This window comes from Hemitrygon akajei, chromosome 13, assembly GCF_048418815.1.
Source record: "Hemitrygon akajei chromosome 13, sHemAka1.3, whole genome shotgun sequence".
Classification (NCBI taxonomy): domain Eukaryota; kingdom Metazoa; phylum Chordata; class Chondrichthyes; order Myliobatiformes; family Dasyatidae; genus Hemitrygon; species Hemitrygon akajei.
In genome coordinates this window covers 1,299,825-1,321,440 of record NC_133136.1, presented here as the reverse complement: position 1 = coordinate 1,321,440, position 21,616 = coordinate 1,299,825, and the positions used below count along the sequence as shown (strand labels likewise).

Here is a 21,616-nt window from a genome sequence, read left to right as displayed (position 1 = left end):
CTTCCTACAGCCCGTTTCTGTGCTGCTGCAGTGTTGTGACTATTTTGGCCTCTGACATCTTGGAAAAGTAAGAAAGGCAATGTTGATAAACATGATCTCTTTGTTCCTTAATTTGCTATTGAATTATCCCATCCTTTTCTCAATAGCAACCAAAGTTGTGTGACAGCACTGTTAGAATTAATGAACACAATAAATAGGATAACATGTGAAACACACTCACAAATATAATAATTTATTTAATTGACAGAACAAAAGAATTCTGCACATTATAGGGCTAAAAAGTGGTTTAATTTACATGAAGCATACAAAACATTCTCATTACAGAAGACATTTGAAGTAGCGGAATAATACATCATCACAACAGTTTATTATAAACTGGGTGGTGCCTTAGTGAGAGTATTTGTTCACATGGATCTCTGATGTAAACCTGAGTGGTTTTCATTATCTGGTAACTAGAGTTTACTTAAGGAGATGTTTTCCATTAGAATTACAAACTCATTGCAAGAAAGTTATGTTAATGCAGACCGCGATGTTATCTCATTCATCTGAATCTCTTAAACAACAGAAAATACTGAGAAACCATGTGATTCCAATTCTCACTGTGTTAGCTGTCACTGAGTTGGTGGCAGGGAGATGTCCTGCAGTAACACACGGCAAAATATTCTCAGTCAGCATGGGTCAGTTACAAACAGTTCCATTTTAATGTCTGTTTCCTTTTTGATGTATGAACTGTGACCTGCCAAGCAGCCACAATCCATTAAACTCTAATTCTGTACAATATTTGAAACTCAGTTAAACATATCTGAATCCAGCTTTGACCCCACCTGCACAGACTTGATTACTGTCCAATCTGAAACATTCATGATTTGAGAATAAGTGCCAGAACCAACCCTAAGGTTGAAATTACCTTTTTCAGTTTGTTAGAAAATGTGAATGCCGGAACATTTCTGAAACACCAACCTGTTTTCCTCCTGCACAAATAAACACACTTTATAAATTAAATACTCTTCAAATATGATGACCAAGTTCAGTTCTGGTTGTGAGTGATGCTATTCTTAAAAGATAACAGAATAAGGCAGCATAAATCAATGTTTACATGGGAGTCAATAAAGGAGTTAGATAACTAAGATACTGAGAGGGATTCTTGGAATCCGGAACCTCTCCACACGGACACTGTTCCACGGTTCTGGTGAACCTGGACTCTCCACACTAGCACTGTTCCCTGGTTCTGGTGAACCTGGACTCTCCACACGGACACTATTCCATGGTTCTGGAGAACCCGGACTCTCCACGTGGACACTGTTCCCTGGTTCTGGAGAACCTGGACTCTCCACGTGGACACTGTTCCCTGGTTCTGGAGAACCCAGACTCTCCACACGGACACTGTTCCCTGGTTCTGGAGAACCTGGACTCTCCACATGGACACTATTCCATGGTTCTGGGGAACCTGGACTCTCCACACGGACACTATTCCATGGTTCTGGAGAACCTGGACTCTCCACACGGACACTATTCATGGTTCTGGTGAACCTGGACTTTCCACACTAGCACTGTTCCCTGGTTCTGGTGAACCTGGACTCTCCACACGGACACTATTCCATGGTTCTGGAGAACCTGGACTCTCCACACGGGACACTATTCCATGGTTCTGGTGAACCTGGACTCTCCACACTAGCACTGTTCCCTGGTTCTGGTGAACCTGGACTCTCCACACGGACACTATTCCATGGTTCTGGAGAACCCGGGACTCTCCCCGTGGACACTGTTCCATGGTTCTGGAGAACCTGGACTCTCCACATGGACACTATTCCATGGTTCTGGAGAACCTGGACTCTCCAAACGGACACTATTCCATGGTTCTGGAGACCCGGACTCTCCACATGGACACTGTTCCATGGTTCTGGAGAATCCGGACTCCCCACACTAGCACTGTTCCACCACAGTAATTTCCTCAAATTATGTCAGATTCCATAGTTCTGTACTGTCCTCCAAACATACTGTGTCTTTAAAGGCCAAAGTCATACATTGTAATTTCTGTTATTTATTCTATTTCTGAGAGAAATAACTCATCAGTAAAGCTGGCAAGTAATCATACCCACATCAGTGGCCACTGCCAGAGGATTAATCTGTACAGGATTTGTACCAACTCAGTGGTAGATTGATAGAGGTTTCTGAAGAGACACCCAAGCTGCACCTTGGTTAGCTCACAGCTGTGATCACAACTGGAATGCTGAGTGTAGATCTGAAGCTGTCAGCATGCCCTGTATGGCAACAGCACTCTAATCTGCTGCCCAATTTAATCAGGAGACTGGAACAACTGTGTTATCACAGCATGGTTAGTTAGCACCAAACAACCTGTATTTACAAGAAGGTTTAAGCAAAACTGTTATTAAGCCAACTTACCTCACTAATAAAAAGCTTCTTAATATACAGGTGAGCATCAGAATTGTGTGTAAAAGTGAAGTTTGTAGTGGTAATGTCAACATGTAGAAAATACTGCTCGACTACTATTAACTTACTTTAAAGCTGAAATACTAGGCCATTGTTAGTAGGCTGGCACAAAGGTCCTTTCACAGTAACATGGTCTTTGCCTCAGTGGTGCTAGAACATGAGTGTGCCTACACACCAGCCTCATAGTGGACAAGGTTGCAAACAATACATCAAAGGTATGACCAACGTCCACATCAGCCTTCCTCAGATTGGGCACTTCAGTGTTTACAGTTATCAAACTGCAGATACGTACAGAAAGCAATGGGAAAGTGTAGCATCCCTGATCATAACAGTGGAGAGACAGAGCTAATGTCTCCTCCCAATGACTGAAGCCAGGAAAGTGAGTACTGTATCTCCAACATCCTGCATTGACACAGTGACTGCCAACACAGACACAACTCCTTCTGAGTACACTGTTGCCTTCCATCACAACGTTATTTTTATCACTTGCTCTGAGATCAGTCCATACTCTTGCTGTTCACTTAATATTAGCTGAATCTCCTACTGCCAGCTTCATTCACTGTCTCATCCTGTCACAGATATTCCCTTTGTTCTACCCACCACACCCAGTTCACCACTGACAACAAACTTGGTTTCTCTTTCTCAGTTCTAACAAAGGGAGACTTTAACTGTTTCACTTTCAACAGCTGTTGCCGACCAGCTGATTGTTCCTAATATTTTTTGTTCTATGTAAGTGAAAAAAACATGTTAACTGCATTTTTCTTCACAGTTGCTGGCCTGACTTCTGAATATTTGAACACTCTGTCTTTACTTGTGGAACACAAGTGGAAGATGTGTAATTGTTCTGAGCTGTACACTGATTAAATCAATATACATATATATAAAAATGACTTCACATTAATTTGTTAATATATTTGATCTTCTGAAAAGATGTTCATACACCAACAGCTGAGCATTGAAATAAGTATCAGACTTTGACTTCATTATATAAATTCCAAAATATTTATTTTGACTATGATCTTGGCATCCTCACTGGCCATGGGAGTAATACGAGATGATTGAAGAGTGGCAACTGATATTTATTTGTTGAAGAAAGGGAATACTGATAACCCTGTGAATTATAGACCTATGAGTCTTACCTCAGTGGTGAGCAAACTACTGGAGAAGATTATGAGAGACAGGATTTGCAAGCATTTGGAGAAATGTAGCCTGATTAGAAAGACACAGGAATGATAGAAAAATGGAGGGTTATGTAGGTAGGCACAACATGATGGACTAAAGGGCCTGTAGTGTTCAACGTTTATGAACTAAACATTTCAAAGAATGCAAACCAACTCTACTTATTGTCTAACCTTGCTGAAAGATCAGTATGAGTGTGCAGTCCCTTAGGTGCAGCTGTAGAGATATTATGGATTCTGCAGAATACCTTCACTTCTTTGATTCATTTTGTAAAACAATATACCATTATTTTTGGTCAATGTGATAATGTTCAAATCTGCTTCCTGCATTGCCTATCATAGAGTGGCAGGAACAAATAATGATAAAAGGTAATTGGTGCGTTATTGTGAGATTAAATGAGTGCATTAGATTGAAAGGAAGAAACAGTCAAATAAAGGACGTGTACACGGATCCCACGCAATGGAGGCTGTCAGTTTAATCTTGGTGGTGGAGAAACTTTTAAGGAACACCAGTTAAAGAAAAAAAATTATTGGCACTTACAGAAGAGGATAAGTATAGGGTCTAGACAGGGTAAATGCAAGCAAGCTTTTCCCACTGAGTTTGGCTGAGACTACAACTGGAGGTCATGGGTTAAGGGTGAAAGGTGAAATATTTAAGGTAATATGAAGGGGAATTTCTTCACTCTGATGGTGGCGAAAGTGTGAACTAAGCTGCCAGCAGCAGTGGTGGATGCAAGCTTGATTTCAATATTTAAGAGAAATTTGTGTAAGTACATGGATGGGAGTGGTATGAAGAGCTGTGGTCCAGCTGCAGGTCGATGGGACTAGACAGAAAAACAGCTTCCAATGGACTAGAAGGGCCAAAGGCCCAATTTTGTGCTGAAGTACTCTCTGACTCTAAGTTAGGTACACAGCATGGAAATAAGCTATTCAGCCCACCCACCCATGCTGACCAGTGGGCACCCCATCTATTTTAATCCCATAGAGATGATAAAAGACAGCCAGTGGAGATTTGTTAAAGACAAATCATGTTCAATAAGAAGTTTTTGATGTGAAACCAGAGGTTAGTCAATGTCAACTGCATGGATTTTCAGGAGGCAACTGATAAATTCCAACATGAAAGTCTGCTCTAGATTCCATCTGCATGTAATGAAAATGGTCTTAAAGGCAGCAAGCATAGAGAGGTGCTGAACTATCAAGTGAGGATGGAACTCAGTGTCACCCTTTAGTGGTCAGTGTTAGGACCACTACTTTTCATTCCGTAGTTTATTGATTTTGATATGGTGTGCAGGGCAACATCTCCACGTGATGTTTCAGAGTGTGCAAGTATGGTGGTGATGAAGGAGAAGACATTACATTTCTAGTTGGCAGACAAGCTAAGTGAATGGGCAGGCAAAATGCAAACCAAACTTAACCCAGAGGTGTGTGAAATTATATCGTACTTTGGCAAAAAGTATAGAGAGACAATAGTTGTGAACAGAGGGACCGGTTGTGTTCACCCATCTTGAAAGTAGCATGACATGACAGAATACTCATTTATTTCTTTGTCCATTCGTTTGTCTGTTTATTTATTTAGCGACACAGCACAGAGTTGGTCTTTCCGGCCTTTCGACACGCCACCCCAGCAACCCCGTTCAACTCTAATCTATTCACAGGACAACTTACAATGATCAATTAACCTACCCAGGTACGTCTTTGGACTGTGGGAGGAAACTGGAATAGCCAGAGAAAATCCATGCACCCTACTGGGAGGACACAGAAAGCTGTTACAGAATAGCGTAGGAATTGAACTCGGAACTCCAGAACAGTCCGAGCTGTAATAACATTGTGCTATGCTACCATGGCATTGCGTCAATAGAAATGAATAAACAGTTAGTGTTTTGGGCCAAATCCCATTGTCTTGATGAAAGGTCTCGGCCCAAAATGTTGATTGTTTCTTCCCTTCCACAGATACTGCCTGACCTGCTGTGTTCCTCCGGGGGGGGGGGGGGGGGGGGAGGGGTGCGTGTTTTAAAACATACCCACATTACAAACAGGGGATGCTGGTGATTTTAAAGTACATAGAGATGGTTGGATACCTGGGGCCCAACCAAGCATATGCTAGAACTCTTCAAAAAGATAGGGAAAGAATGACAGGGCCATGGATGAGATGTGTATGTCATGCTAGCTACATGTGAGATAACAGAAGGATAGAGGGTGGCTAATAAAGTTATACAACACTCCAGCACAAAAACAGGCCATTCAGCCTATTCAGTTCATTCCAACTTGTTTTTCTGCCAGATATCCACTAGGTTCCATACAGAGATGCAATCACAAACAACAGGAAATCTGCAGATGCTAGAAATCCAAGCAACACACATAGAATGCTGGAGAACTTCAGCAGGCCAGGCAGCATCTGTGGAAAAAAGACCAGTCAATGATACAGGCCGAAACCCTTACAGGACTGGAGAGGGACAAATGGAGAAAGGAGCCACGTAGGGAGCAATCCCCACAGAAAGCAGAAATTTCACTTCCATTTCCATTCCAATATGTCCATTAATGGCCTCCTCCACTGTCATGATAAGGCCACACTTAACACCTTATATTCCACTTGGGTAGCATCCAACCTGATAGCATGAACATTGATTTCCTCAGACTTCTGGTAATGCCCCCCCCCCCCACACCCCTCCTTTACCATTTCCCATTCCCTTTCCCTATCTCACCTTTATCTCCTTGCCACCTCCTCTGATGCTCCTCACCCCTTTTCTTTCTTCTATGGCTTCTGTCTCTTTCACCCAATCAACTTCCCAGTTTTCTTTATCCCTCCCCCTCCAGGTTTCACCTATCACCTTGTGTTTCTCTTTCCACTGCCCCCATCTTTTAATCTACTCCTCAGCTTTTTTTCTCCACTCCTGCCAAAGGATTTGGCCCAAAACTTTGACTATACTTCTTTTTCCACAGATACTGCCGTTTGTGAATGTTGCATGTTGATAGAGAGAAATGCCAAGACTTTGGAGAGAGATCTATTCAAATATTTCTGGGTGACGGAAAGACTAGAAGAGCTGGGATTGTTTTCAGAGAAGTTCTGAAGGGGTTACAACAGGGTATAGAAAGGGCAGATCAAGGGAAGGATCAGGTCTGAAAAGGGAACTGGATGATTCTGGGAAAGGCAAGAACTCACAGGGCAATTGTGCTGGTGGGAATGGTGATACTTCTTGCATTGAACTGGAACAGGCTCGACAGGTCAAATGATATCTATGCTTTAATATGATGTGCTAGAAATTACAGGTGCAAGATAGCACTTTAGCACCACTCAGCGTTCACTCCCTTACTGATGTCCTCATCCCAGCAATTACATCCTGTTGAAAGTGAGACAGATACACTGTGAATTTGGACTGTTTTTGTATTCATATGGTGCCCAGTGATAGCTTTTCGTACAAAAGCACACTTTCATTCCCTCAGCATTCACAGCATGAATTGTATTTTCATTCAGCCTCACTAAAGCAGAATTCCACAAGAAATCACTCATTACAGAAGATGTAAAATAATCGTTCTCCAAGAGCACGCTCACTCAACACTACAGGTTGGTCTATAAGCACTGCATTTATACAATACATACAAGCTTTGATATCAGGCTGAAAATACAGTGGACAGAAAATAGAACTGTAGCTATTGTTTCCGTTTTCCCTTTTAAATGCCGAAATTCTTGGAAGCAGGTAGATAGATTCCCACAACTAGAATGCTAGAATTACACAGGATTTAAACAGGTCATCCACCCATCAATAACATACATGAAAGTTTTGCCAGTATGAATAACATTATTACTAAAAAATTTCATGAAAATAATGTCTAGGCAAGAAGAAAGGGCAAATGGTGAATGAAAATACTTTGCATCAGTATTTACAACAGAGGAAGATAACCCAAGGAAACAAGAAAACAAACTCAACTAGGCAGAGGTTCACAAAAAGTTAAGCATAAAGAAATCAATGGTAATATAATAAAGAACAACAAATCACCAGGACCAGGCAGGTTCCAACCCAGGCTGGATCCTTTCAGAATCCAATAGAAACCTGCATTGTCCTTGATTTGGGAATTTTTCCTATAAACTGGAAAAATTGTGCAGATTACTTCATTATTTAAGCGAGCAGGGAATTGTATATCAATTACCATCACATCTGTAGCCAGGGAATTGAGGTCTGGATGGACTAAGTGATTGAACATAGTGGCGGTGAATGAGAGCCAGAGTTGATTTGTGAAGATGGCCATGCCCCAGAAGTTGATCCAATTCCCTGAAGTAGTGAATGGAGAAATATCATTACAAAGTCAACCAATGCAAAAGTTTAAGTGTTTGGAATCAAATACAGTACTAGTCTGGTTAAGGAAGTGGCAAGATAACAAGCAAATGCTGATACAGGCAGTGACCTGTAAAACAACTCTTCTCTGTTTTTATTAATGGCTTTAATGGAAAGAGGGGAAGCCACGATTGTAAACAGTGCAAGTAAAAGCATTAACACTAGAGGTTACAGAGCTGCTCATGCTCCTTGGACAGTGAGAAATTTCTAAACAGTGCAAGGCTAAAAGAGCAGAAGGTCCAAAGAGACAGAAGTTCACAGAGGGGATCATTACAATGTCACAAAAATAATCAAAATCTACTGGAAAGTTAGCCTATCCGAAGAAACAGAATACAGAAAGATAGAAGAAATAACATATCAGTGCTAATTAAAATCCTGGTTAGACCTCAGCTAGAGAGTTTTAAGCAGTTCTGGATAGCATCCTTCAGCAACGTATTTGCTTTGGAGGTCTGCAGTGCAGTTTTACCAGAATAACTTCCCAATGCCAAAATTTAAAAATAACCAAAATAAAGGACAAATTCCCTAAAATTTAGAAAAATAAAGGATGATATCATTCAATATAGCAAATGGTACCATTGGCAAAGAGACTATCTCTGTTGATTGGGGAGTCTATGACTGAAAAACAGGGTTTAAAATTAGAATGAACACATTCAACAGCAAAGCAAGAAAACAACTTTATATTTAAGCAATAGTGAAAGATCGGAGCTTCAAGTATGAAGCACCAGTAGAGTTACACTTAACTGGTATCGTATATGCACCTTATTACTTGTTAATTTATTCGTGGTAATATTATTTTATGTGTTGTGTGTGAGTTACAGGTACTGTGTTCACCTTGGTCTGGAGGAACATTGTTTCATTTGGCTGTAAACACAATTACATCAACTTGAACTCAATTATCAATCACAACTGATGATACATTATTTTTAATTTTAAATCTGAGATTGAAGGATTATGTTAATAAAGTTTATGTTAGATAAAGATTGATATATAGTTTGAACACACATCAGCCACAACCTTACTAAACAAGAGGGGCAGTCTCATGGCCTTTGTAAGCACTCAACTACACTTCCCTACCCACCACTTGCTGAGAATATACAGTATATTCCCGTAACACTAAAAGAGAGAAGGTTTTTAAAGATTTAAGTCAAAACAGGTGTGAAACATGGACATTGCCAACCATGAGGGAATTATTGCAAAGATTAAAGCAATAAAAACATTAACTCAATTCCTAATGCAAACAGCTGCTGTAAATATTGTGCCTAATCCCACAGAAATACCTCACTGTACCAGAGAGCTAAAAAATGTACCTAGTAATTCAGGTTAAATTGGTGGCAAAGCTTATTGCAAGTTCATTTGCTCTGGTGTTACTATGACAATGAAGCAGATCATAGATGCAAAGCTCAACAGAAAATAAAGTTAGACAGTATATAATAATTCTCAGACCCAGCCAACTGTTTTTAAAGGCCCACTTACAATATTACCTTTGAAAAGCACTGATTCATGTTGGAGTAAAAGGTGGTATACATAATACTGTTCTGATACCACATAGAGAGATCCATACAGAGACATTATGCTTTCCGTATCAAAAACAACATAATAGGCAAACAGAAAATCAGGATGAGCAAACAGTTCAGACTATCTTCATCTAATGTCACATAGTACTCCCATTTGAACAACAGATGAGGAGCAAATATTTAAGATTTAAAATATTCTCATTCTGAACAAGTCCCATCTAAATTGTTCACTCATCCAGTAGCATTAACAAAACAGAACTCAAAATCAATACCTACCTTCACAGTCTGAAGGATTGTAGTTTTGGACTGTTACATTTTGTCAGCATTGAAAATCAAAAATTCCAAATGCTGGCTTCCTCAGCTTTGTCATCTTCACTTCACTTTGGCTTTCTTACTTAAAACAGTTTGAAATGATACATTTCACACAGCTCTTCTCAGGATAGGAAAATCTCCCCACTAAAACTTGTGGCATCCATACACTATGATCTTCATTAACCACTGAGTGGTTATTGGAAATATGTCAAAGGGACCATTCACTACAACATCTACAGATGGACAAGATTTTGTAAAAGGCACTCATATCTTTTGTCTGACTTGTTCAATGATACCAGTTAAATCTATGCAAGAGTTCATTAAAATTAAACAATACATCTGCTGTAGTTTTTCACACTGATACAGTAAACTATCTTGGCTTTTTTTTGTTTTGCAAAGAACTGACTACATAAATAATAACATAAACTCAACGTACTAAAATGCAATCTCCGTAGCTTTCCTGCCTTTGGTGCAGAAAAATATTTCATCCTCAGCAACAGGCATTCTGTTGTATACCCTAAAGCTGTTCATACCAGTCCAACTCTGCACTGTCAACATTGTGCTTCAAGCACCATTCTTCCAAAAGCCAATGCAGATAATGAAGCAACACAAGCACCTTTGTGTTAAACACTCCTGATTTTGGAAGATGGTGTGGAGTAACATGACACTGGTATGTTTAAGCCCCACCACTCTGGTAATGAAAGCATGAGCACCGAGTTCCGTGGCCCTGAGCTGACCACCAACCAAGAGTTTCAGCAAATCCCAGCGTGATTACGTGGCTGATTCAGTGTTCTCTACAATGGTCAAACAAGCTGTAACAGTGAAACAACTGTTGGAATAGTAGCCAAACCTGTTCAATTAATATAGGTTATCTCCAGTAAGTACCTAGAACAGGGGGAGGGTTTTTCACTGAGTCCAGCTCATTCTGAGGAAAGCTGCAGGAGAGACATTAAATGGCACAGACTAGATGGCACTAAGGACCTGTTTCTATGCTGTAGCGCTCTATGACTGAAGGAAAGAGCACAGACAGAATGAACACATGAAGTGAAATGCTAGGGCTGAAAGAAAAGACTGCACTGTCACTAAATGAATTTACATTAAAATTTCTTGGTTTTATGGTTGATGATACACTTTAAATAAAATATAAATCTTGGGCATAAGGCGCATTATACTTCGTGCAGATTTTACATGGAAGATATAGTTTCAATTAGCTGTGGTCATGGACAGGAAATAAACTGACAGTAGAGGAACAGTTCTGAATTCTACTGGACTATGCCTGGCTTCTGCTACCCGATACACTTCAGTGCCCCTTTGCAATGTTCTGTAAAATTTCACCAAACATTTATTTATTTTCTTAAATTTAGAGATACAGTGTGGAACAGGCCCTTCCAGCCCTCCGAGCCTCGCCACCCAGAAACTACCAAGTTAATCCCAGCCTAATCACAGGACAATTTACACTGACCAGTATGCTTTTGGACTGTGAGAGGAAACTGGAGCACCAGAGGAAAACCATGTTCTTAAGGGAAGGATGCAAACTTGCTTACAGAGGATATCGGAACTGAACTCCAAACTCCGATGCCCTGAACTGAATAACATCACGTTAACCGCTATGCTACTGTGGTGTCGAAATCAGCTAAAGTTACTAAAATGTAAAGAAACTCCAATTTATTTGTAGATTTCAAAATGAAACAGACCACTTATGGATGTGCTAACTATCTACTAAAATGGACGACCAAACAACTTTAAAGTGGAATCAGTTATGAATATTGGTAATTATGAAATTTATGAAAAGGATGGCCAGTATAAGTGAATATTCCATTGTGCAAGTTTCTTTATTGTCCTACAGGTTCTGTTTACAGCAACACTGAACTATGCCTACAGAAAAGCCTGTTCATTCTGTTAGTGCAGTGTCCTTCAGTGTTTGCTCTACAAGAAAATTAGAGAACATTTTGTCTTCAAGCCACGTAACCAAACATTTTAAAACCTCCTTGTGAGATCCCTTAAAACATGTATACAGTTTTGAAATAATATTTAATTTAATCTGTCATAAAAATTATAGACACTGTAATTTTGTTAATTTTCTTGCTGCCTAGATTAAAAATGTTAATTATCGCTGCCAAAAATAGTACTTTGTGAGTCACTGTACACAGTTGCAATGGTCAGACATTCCATATCAACATCTTTGAAGTCAGTTATACACATTAAAATATTTACAAGCACACTATACAAGCATAACTCTGCCCTGGTATATTAATGCACAACTCTAATGCTAAACTACCTTTTAGAAAGGAGGCTGCTTATCTTAGAAACCTGGTACACAGTGCAAAACAAAACCCACCACATACCAAGAACTAAAACACATAATTATAATATAATTTGCAATAAATATATAATCCTTCAGAATGTGCCATTAATAATATAGGATAAACCCTCACTAATGCCATCAGATATCCTCTCCCGCAGCCAAGGTCTTCCACCGTTCCCAATTGGCATATGAATAGTGTTCTTATCAAAGTACCGGGAGCAACAGTTTCATCGCTTAACACAGGTGAGCACCAAATCCTTTTCTTACAGTGTCTCAAAATAATATGGATGTAACAGGCAGATACCACCTCTCCTGAGAATATCCTTTTGGAGAGTGGTGGACATCCCAATGGAAGATATATGGTCATTGCAAACAGACAATAAAAACAATGATAATTTTAACTATCTACCAACCTATCGCACCAAAAGACTTGGAAATCCCACAGAAATCTCTCATTAAACAATTTAAATAGGCAATTTAATATTTATTCAGCAACTGATATAGCTGACGGGACATGTGACCATGAATGGGACTAATCTGCCAGGACTGAATATGAATGGCTATAAGCAATTGCAGAGGCAGATTAGATTCCACCAGATGTTGGAGTACGTTTCTAGCCAGTGCTCATACTGAATGCTGCCATTTCTACAGCTTCAAGGCCAGGAAACAGACAGGGAGTAGTGCATTATATAATGCTGTAATGTAGTTCCCCAAAACTGGAACATTGACATTGTAAAAAAAAAAGTTCAATTTTGAAGTAAGGGTTAAATATCACCCTGAATCTGCACCTAGAAGCAGAATTATCTGAAAAATGTGGACTCTGTGTTTCATAAAGTCACAAACTCATGGGTTAATATTGTTCAAACAGTGAACAGGGCAATTTCACACAATTAGATTTTTTTTAAAAATCTACCAACTTCAGTCCACAATTTTTGAGTTGAAACTACAAAAATTTTTCCAAAGGTCCTTTAAATAAGAAAGCCAAAGTAACCCACAGCTTAATTCAAACATCATTCAAACATTTCCAAATCACAGAGCTGCTAAAGCAAAGGTCAAAATGTAAACTAGAAAAGACTTCTTGTGCCCACAACAAAGCCGCCTAACACATCAAATTCAGCACACTGCATTGTCTTTAGAAACCAGGTATAAAAAAGTGTCTTGGTGCAATTTCATTTGATCCTTTCATAATAACATTATGACGTAAACCCACTTAAACATGAGCGTTTCCAACACAAGGTTAGGAGAGAGCACAGAAGCAGGCTGCTGTTGAGTCGGTCCCAGTTGAGCAGGACCTCTGATCTGGTATGTGCGTTTTGCTGGTGTGTGCCACATGCTAGATCCAGTGATGCATTGTCTGGGTGCTGGGTGACAGTCTCTGCAAAGGTTGCACCTTATCAAGTTCAGCTGGCAATAAAACTTGATGTCATAGTAGGTCCATTTTTGGCCTGTAATGTAGCAGAAGTGGCGATTTCTTTGAAAAGAGAGAGAGGTATATAAAGTGTTATATAGCATAAATCACATTTCATAGCTTTAATAAAGGGTCTTTCCAAATAAGTTCAATGTTCTTTCTGTGCAGAAATTAAACATTGCTGTTCTGAAATGTCTTTGGCCCATGTATCAGATCATGAGACAGCAATAAATCAAATCACCTCAGCTCTGGCGAGCTATACCCATTTTGAGCAATCTTTAGAGCACAGAGTTTGCAATCTTTCTATTGTCTCTTTCTCCAGTTTTATCCTACCCCTCTATTTAATGCTCTATTCCTCCAGCCCCCAACTCTTCCCCATTTTATTGTCTCTCCTTTGTTTGAAGGTGTGTATCTCCTCTTCCAGCCCTTGCCGCTCCCTCTCCCTCTCCTCCAGTTCATATTTATGTAATGATTTAGAGATACACCACAGAAGAGGCCTTCCAGCCCAACGAGCCACGCTGCTCAGCAGCCCACCTATTTAATCCTAGCCTATTCACGGGTCAACTTACAATGACCAAGTGACCTACTGACTGGTATGACTTTGGATTGTGGCAGGAATCTGAGCACCCTGAGAAAGCACACATGGTCGCGGGAGGACTTACAAACTCCTTAGAGGTGGTGTCAGAATTGAACTCTGACGCACCAAGGTGTAATAGCACTCTGCTAACTGCTACACTACTGTGGCACCCCATTTTAAAGGGACACAGACTGGAGACAGGTACAGAACATGGCAGATGTAACTTAAAGGTACTGCTATGGACATAGATAGAGGAGAGGGACACAACCCAAAGAAAGAGAAGGGAGAGGAATCTGTGATGCATGTACTTGAACCTTTGAAGATGGCAGGGCAGGTTGAGAAACTGGAGAAGAGTATGGAGGGTCCAGATCTTTATACAGAGAGCCAGAGGGCACGCGGAAGCAAGTCATATTGAACCTTTATAAATGCAAGCAAGGCTTTAACAGAAATATTGCACCAAATTATAGTCAAAACATTACAGGAAGCAGGGAAAGCGATGGTCCAGGTTTGCAGGTGGTACGCTGTGTACAAGATAACCGTTATACAGAGATGAGAGGAAGGGTTGAGACAGGGGCTGGTAGGTAAAGAAAGGGAAGAGGTGGCAATCAGGATAGGAATGATGAATTATGGGAAAAGACTCAGGGGAAAAAACATAGGAGAGTAGAGCACAAGAACAGACCTACAATGTCTGTACAGACCATGATTTGATCTAATCCCAAACACCTGCACATGGTCCATACCTCTCATTCCCAAACTACACATGTACTTCTCTAAGTGGCCTTTTCACTTTACATCAGCTTCTACTTCCTGTCTCCAGGCACCTACCACTCTTATGGTCTTATGGTCATAGAGAAGTAAAGCACAGAAACAAGCCATTCAGCCCATCTAGTCCATGATGAAACCATTGAATCCCAACGATCTGCACCTGGACCACAGCCCTCCATAACCCTTCTATCCAAACTTTTGAACATTGAAATCAAGCCTGCATAGACCACTTGTGCTGGCAGCTCATTCCACACTCTCACAACCCTCTGAGTGAAGAAGTTACCCCTCATGTTCCCCTTAAACTTTTCAGCTTTCAGTCTTAACCAACCCAACCTCAGTGGAAAGAGCTTGCTTGCATTTACGTTATGTATATTCCTCATAAAGTGGATGATCTTGTCGTACAGCTACAGATTGGCAGGTATGATATTGTGGACATCACTGAAACATGGCTAAAGGATGCATGTCTCTGGGAGCTGAACGTCCAAGGATACACCGTGTATCAGAAGGATAGGCAGGTAGGTAGAGGCGGTGGCGTGGCTTTATTGGTAAGAAATGATATTAAATCATTAGAAAGAGGTGACATAGGACCGGAAGGTGCAGAATCTTTATGGGCTTAGCTAAGAAATCGCAGGGGTAAAAAGACCCTGATGGCAGTTATATACAGGCCTCCTAACAGCTGCAGTGATGTGGACTACAAATTACAACAGGAAATAGAAAAGGCTTGCCAGAAGGGCAGTGTTATGATAACTGTAGGAGATTTTAACATGCGAGTGGATTGGGAAAATCAGGTCAGCACTGGATCTCAAGAAAGAGAATTTGTAGAATGTCTACAAGAAGGCTTTTTAGAACAGCTTGTTGTTGAGCCCACTAGGGGATCAGCTGTACTGGATTGGGTATTGTGTAATGAACCAGAGGTGATTAGAGAGATGGAAGTGAAGGAACCCTTAGGAGGCAGTGATCACAACATGATTGAGTTCACTGTGAAATTTGAGAAAAAGAGAAGCCGAAATCCAAAGTGTCGGTATTTCAGTGGAGTAAAGGAAATTACAGTGGCATGAGAGAGGAACTGGCCAAAGTTGACCGGAAAGGGACACTAGTGGGAAGGACGGCAGAGCAGCAGTGGCTGGAGTTTATGCGAGAAGTGAGGAAGGTGCAAGACAGATACAGTCCAACAAAGAAGAAATTTTCGAATGGAAAAAAGATGGAACCGTGGCTGACAAGAGAAGTCAAAGCCAAAGTAAAAGCAAAGAAGAGGGCATACAAGGAAAGGTAATAATCTCTGGATTACTACCAGTGCCACTTGCTAGTCAGAGTAGAAATAGGAGGATATTTCAGATGAATACGTGGCTAGAAAAATGGTGCAGGGGGAGGGATTCAAATTTCTGGGGCATTGGAACCAGTTCTGGGTTAGGTGGGACCGGTACAAACAAGACGGTCTGCACCTGGGCTGGACTGGAACCAATGTCCTAGGGGGAACGTTTGCTACTGCTGTTCAGAAGGATTTAAACTAATGTGGCAGGGGGATGGGAACAAATGCAGAGAGACAGAGGGGTGTAAAATGAGGGTAGGAGCAAAAAGTAGCAAGGTGAAAAGTAAAAGTGGCAGGCAGGCAAATCCAGGGCAAAAATCAAAAAGGACCACTTTTCAACATAATTGTATAAGGGCTAAGAGTGTTGTAAAAACAAGCCTGAAGGCTTTTGTGTGTCAATGCGAGGAGCATTCATAACAAGGTGGATGAATTGAATGTGCAGATAGTTATTAATGAATATGATATAGTTGGGATCACAGAGACATGGCTCCAGGGTGACCAAGGATGGGAGCTCAACATCCAGGGTATTCAATATTCAGGAGGGATAGACAGGAAAGAAAAGGAGGTGGGGTAATGTTGCTGGTTAGAGAGGAGATTAACACTATAGAAAGGAAGGACATTAGCCTGGAGGATGTGGAATCGAAATGGGTAGAGCTGCATAACACTAAGGGGCAGAAAACACTGGTGGGAGTTGTATACAGGCCACCTAACAGTAGTAGTGAGGTTGGGGATGGCATTTAACAGGAAATTAGAAATGCGTGCAATAAAGGAACAGTAGTTATAATGGGTGACTTCAATCTACATATAGATTGGGTGAACAAAATTGGTAAGGGTGCTGAGGAAGAGGATTTCTTGAAATGTATACAAGATGGTTTTCTGAACCAACATGTCGAGAAACCAACTAGAGAGCAGGCCATTCTAGATTGGGTATTGAGCAATGAGGAAAGGTTAGTGAGCAATCTTGTCGTGCAAGGCCCCTTGACCATAATATGGTGGAATTCTTCATTAAGACGGAGAGTGACATAGTTAATTCAGAAACAAAGGTTCTGAACTTAAAGCAGGGTAACTTTGAAGGTATGAGACGTGAATTAGCTAAAATAGACTGGCAAATGATACTTAAATGGTTGACGGTGGATATGCAATGGCAAGCATTTAAAGATCGCATGGATGAACTACAACAATTGTTCATCCCAGTTCGGCAAAAGAATAAACCAGGGAAGTTAGTGCACTCGTGGCTGACAAGGGAAATTAGGGATACTATCAATTCCAAGGAAGAAACATACAAATTAGCCAGAAAAAGTGGCTCACTTGAGGACTGGGAGAAATTCAGTGTCCAGCAGAGGAGGACAAAGAGCTTAATTAGGAAAGGGAAAAATGATTATGAGAGAAAGCTGGCAGGGAACATAAAAACTGACTGTAAAAGCTTTTATAGATATTTGAAAAGAAAAAGATTGGTTAAGACAAATGAAGATCACCTTACAGTCAGAAACAGGTGAATTGATCATGGGGAACAAGGACATGGCAGACCAATTGTATAACTACTTTGGTTCTGTCTTCACTAAGGAGGACATAAATAATCTTCTGGAAATAGTAGGGGATCGAGGGTCTAGTGAGATGGAGGAACTGAGGGAAATACATGTTAGTAGGGAAGTGGTGTTAGGTAAATTGAAGGGATTAAAGGCAGATAAATCCCCAGGGCCAGATGGTCTGCGTCCCAGAGTGCTTAAGAAAGTAGCCCAAGAAATAGTGGATACATTAGTGATAATTTTTCAAAACTCCTTAGATTCTGGATTAGTTCCTGAGGATTGGAGGGTGGCTAATATAACCCCACTTTTTAAAAAAGGAGAGAGAGAGAAACCGGGGAATTATAGACCGGTTAGCCTGACATCGGTGGTGGGGAAAATGCTAGAGTCGGTTATCAAAGATGAGATAACAGCACACTTGGAAAGAGGTGAAATCATCGGGCAAAATCAGCATGGATTTGTGAAAGGAAAATCATGTCTGATGAATCTTATAGAATTTTTTGAGGTTGTAACTAGTAGAGTGCATAGGGGAGAACCAGTGGATGTGGTATATTTGGATTTTCAAAAGGCTTTTGACAAGGTCCCACACAGGAGATTAGTGTGCAAACTTAAAGCACACGGTATTGGGGGTATGGTATTGATGTGGATAGAGAATTGGTTGGCAAACAGGAAGCAAAGTGTGGGAATAAACGGGACCTTTTCAGATTAGCAGGTGGTGACTAGTGGGGTACCGCAAGGCTCAGTGCTGGGACCTCAGTTGTTTACAATATATATTAATGATTTAGTTGAGGGAATTAAATGCAGCTGACAGTGGTGTCTGAAAAGAGGATGCTGTCCAAGTTGCATGCCATCTTGGATAATGTCTCCCATTCAGCCAGAGACTCATTCCACCAAGATGCAACACTGAGCGTCATAGGAAGTCATTCCTGCCTGTGGCCATCAAACTTTACAACTCCTCCCTCGGAGTGTCAGACACCCTGAGCCAATAGGCTGGTCCTGGACTTATTTCCACTTGGCATAATTTACCTATTATTATGTAATTATTTATGGTTTTATATTGCTATATTTCTACACTAATCTTGGTTGGTGCGACTGTAACGAAACCCAATTTCCCTCAGGATCAATAAAGTATGTCTGTATACACTACCTGTTGAGTTCAGAGTTCGAGGGGTTCTGATACAGGGGATGAAATGTAACAGGGGATAATTGAGTTCACTGTGAAATTTGAGAAAGAGGAGGGTTCCGGTGACATCATCGTTGAAAATGGCAGCTTAAGTCACTAGCTCCTCCAGAAAAACACATATTAAGCCCTGTTATTCCATCAAATATAATATTTTTCGAAAAATATTTGAACTGGAAAGAGGGGCAAGAATGGGGAAAAGGAATGGAAATAAAAAAGTGACACTGCGGAGCCTGCGTCCGAGAGGAGTGCAGCGAGCGGCTCTCCGACCCGACCGTGTGCGAGCGAGGCGGCTACTGGGCCTCATTCAGGCGAAGCGGCGAATATTCTCGAAATCCTTAAAGAAATAATGGAGGTACAGAAAGAAATAAAGCTCCGGGATAGTAAGGCAGAGCTCGCCAGCGTTAATCAAAAAATAGCAGTGGCAGAGACTCAAATCAAGAAGGTGGAAGATCGCGTTCAAAACGTGGAACGGATACTGAGTAAGACAATAAAAATATTACATCACCAAGAAGGTAATCTGCTTGACCTGGAGGGAAGATCACGGCAGAAAAATATCAGAATCTACAACGTTCCCGAAGGAGCGGAGGGCTCATTTATGATGGAGTTTGTCGAAAAGCTACTGCGGGACGCGCTGGATCTTCCCTCGGTTATGGAGCTGGAAATCGAGAGGACGCACCGCGTGCTGGTTCCGAAACCTACCCAGGACAGAAAGCTTCGCTCTATAATAATTAAATTTCTTCGGTACAGTACCAAGACACAGATTCTACAAAGGGCCTGGGGTAAGAAGAGAGCGTTTTTTGACGATAAATTAATATACTTCGACCAAGATTACCCCCCCACCCCCAGCAGTCCTGCAGAAACGCAAAGAATACTCTGAAGTAAAGCGAGTACTAAAGCAAAATAAGATTAGATTTCAAACTCCGTACCCTGCTAAACTTCGAGTGTTTTATGACAACAGGACGCGGTTGTACCAGATGGTGGAAGAGGAGACTACAGACATGAAGGCCAGAGGTTTGCCCGTCAGTGTCACCAAAATGAGGGAAAGCCTGACTGAGGAACTGTCCCGCTCCGCTTGGGAAATAGTGCAAGAATCAAGAAGGCAGGAGACGGGAGGAGGCCGAGAGAAATATATCAGGAAGAGACCGGGAGTTTCCCAAAGACAGTCCTCACCCCCTTCAGAAGAGCCATAAGGTTTAGCTAACTTTAAAAATGTTGAGAAGCTAAATGAAAGCAAAAGTGCACGGTGATATACCTATCTCGAGAAATATTATAATGTGGATTTTATATTACTTAGTTGTTATTCTTTATTCGCTCACTTACTCCTTTTTCCCCAGCAAAATGTGATATATATATACATATGTAATGTGTGTGTGTGTGTGTGTGTGTGTGTGTGTGTGTGTGTGTGTGTGTGTGTGTGTGTGTGTGTGTGTGTATATGTATACATATATATATATTTGTGTATGCGTATGTATATATATGTATATATAGGAGTACACAGGGAAATCTTTTCTGTGTAATGGATTTGTTCATTGACTTTTATGAATACTGCATTGGGGGCCCTCAACTCACAAGTAGGAGGGGTTATCCCCCACAGCTAGACATTTCCTCTAGCTCAACACAGGGTCATCTACTAGAGACCTCAGCCTTGGAATCACACGTTTGTTGCCATTTTTGTTATTATCCGCGTTTCTTGGTTCGTATTTGTTCAGGGAGTAGATCGATTAAGTTTTATTCTAATTTCAATGGTACATTGACAGATAAATACAGATGGCTAAGGACAAGGTAAAATTCATTTCTTTTAATGTCAATGGGCTATTAAATGCAATCAAACGTATGAGAATTTCATCCAATTTGGAACAATTTGATTCATACTGGGGGAAATGGTTTAACTAAATAATGCCTCATAGGCCTGACTTTATTCTCACAAATCAATGAATCTGTTGTAAAAACAAAAGATCACTCCCTACTTGTACATAGTTCTTCCCTTTTGCTTGTTTTTTCTTTCCACTCTTTTCTATGTGTGTACCTCAGATAAATACTTTGTGGAGATTTGTGATATATATGATTATATGATATATATGTACAATGTCTGAAATACATCTTATGGAAATGTTTGTTTGATGAACTTCAATAAAAAAAATTGCAAAAAAAAAGAAATTTGAGAAAGAGAAGCCAAAATCCGATGTTTCGGTATTTTAGTGGAGTAAAGGAATAGCATGAGCGAGCAACAGGTCAAAGTTGACTGGAAAGGGACACTAGTGGGAAGCACGGCAGAGCAGCAGTGGCTGGAGTTTATGTGAGAAGTGAGGAAGGTGCAAGACAGATACAGTCCAAAAAAGAAGAAATTTTCAAATGGAAAAAGGATGCAACCGTGGCTGACAAGAGAAGTCAAAGCCAAAGTAAAAGCAAAGCAGAGGACATACAAGGAAGCAAAAATTAGTGGGAAGACAGAGGATTGGGAAGTTTTTACAAGCTTACAAAAGCAAACTAAGAAGGTCATTAAGAGGGAAAAGATGAACTATGAAAGGAAGCCAGCAAATAATATCAAAGAGGATACTAAAAGCTTTTTCAAGTATATAAAGAGTAAAAGGCAGGTCAGAGTAGATATGGGACCGATAGAAAATGATGCTAGAGAAATTGTAATGGGAGATAAGGAGATGGTGGAGGAACTGAACACGTATTTTGCATCAGTCTTCACTGAAGAAGACATCAACAGTATACCGGACACTCAAGGGTGTCAGGGAAGAGAAATATGCACAG

The 21,616-nt window shown here is 40.7% G+C and overlaps 1 protein-coding gene across 3 annotated transcripts in view; it reads right to left on the bottom strand.

Annotated features, from left to right (window-relative positions):
- Nucleotides 1-266: 266 nt before the first annotated feature.
- The window catches only part of LOC140737581 (polycomb group RING finger protein 3), a 184,877-nt gene continuing 163,527 nt past the window's right edge, over nt 267-21,616 (bottom strand). For 2 of the 3 annotated variants that reach the window (XM_073064016.1, XM_073064019.1), the window contains exon 10: nt 267-7,897. In XM_073064016.1, coding sequence (XP_072920117.1) covers nt 7,814-7,897 — 84 coding nt within the window. In that variant the 3' untranslated portion in view covers nt 267-7,813. Of the gene's footprint in view, nt 13,563-21,616 lie in introns of all 3 variants that reach the window. The other variant, XM_073064017.1, reaches the window with a different exon arrangement.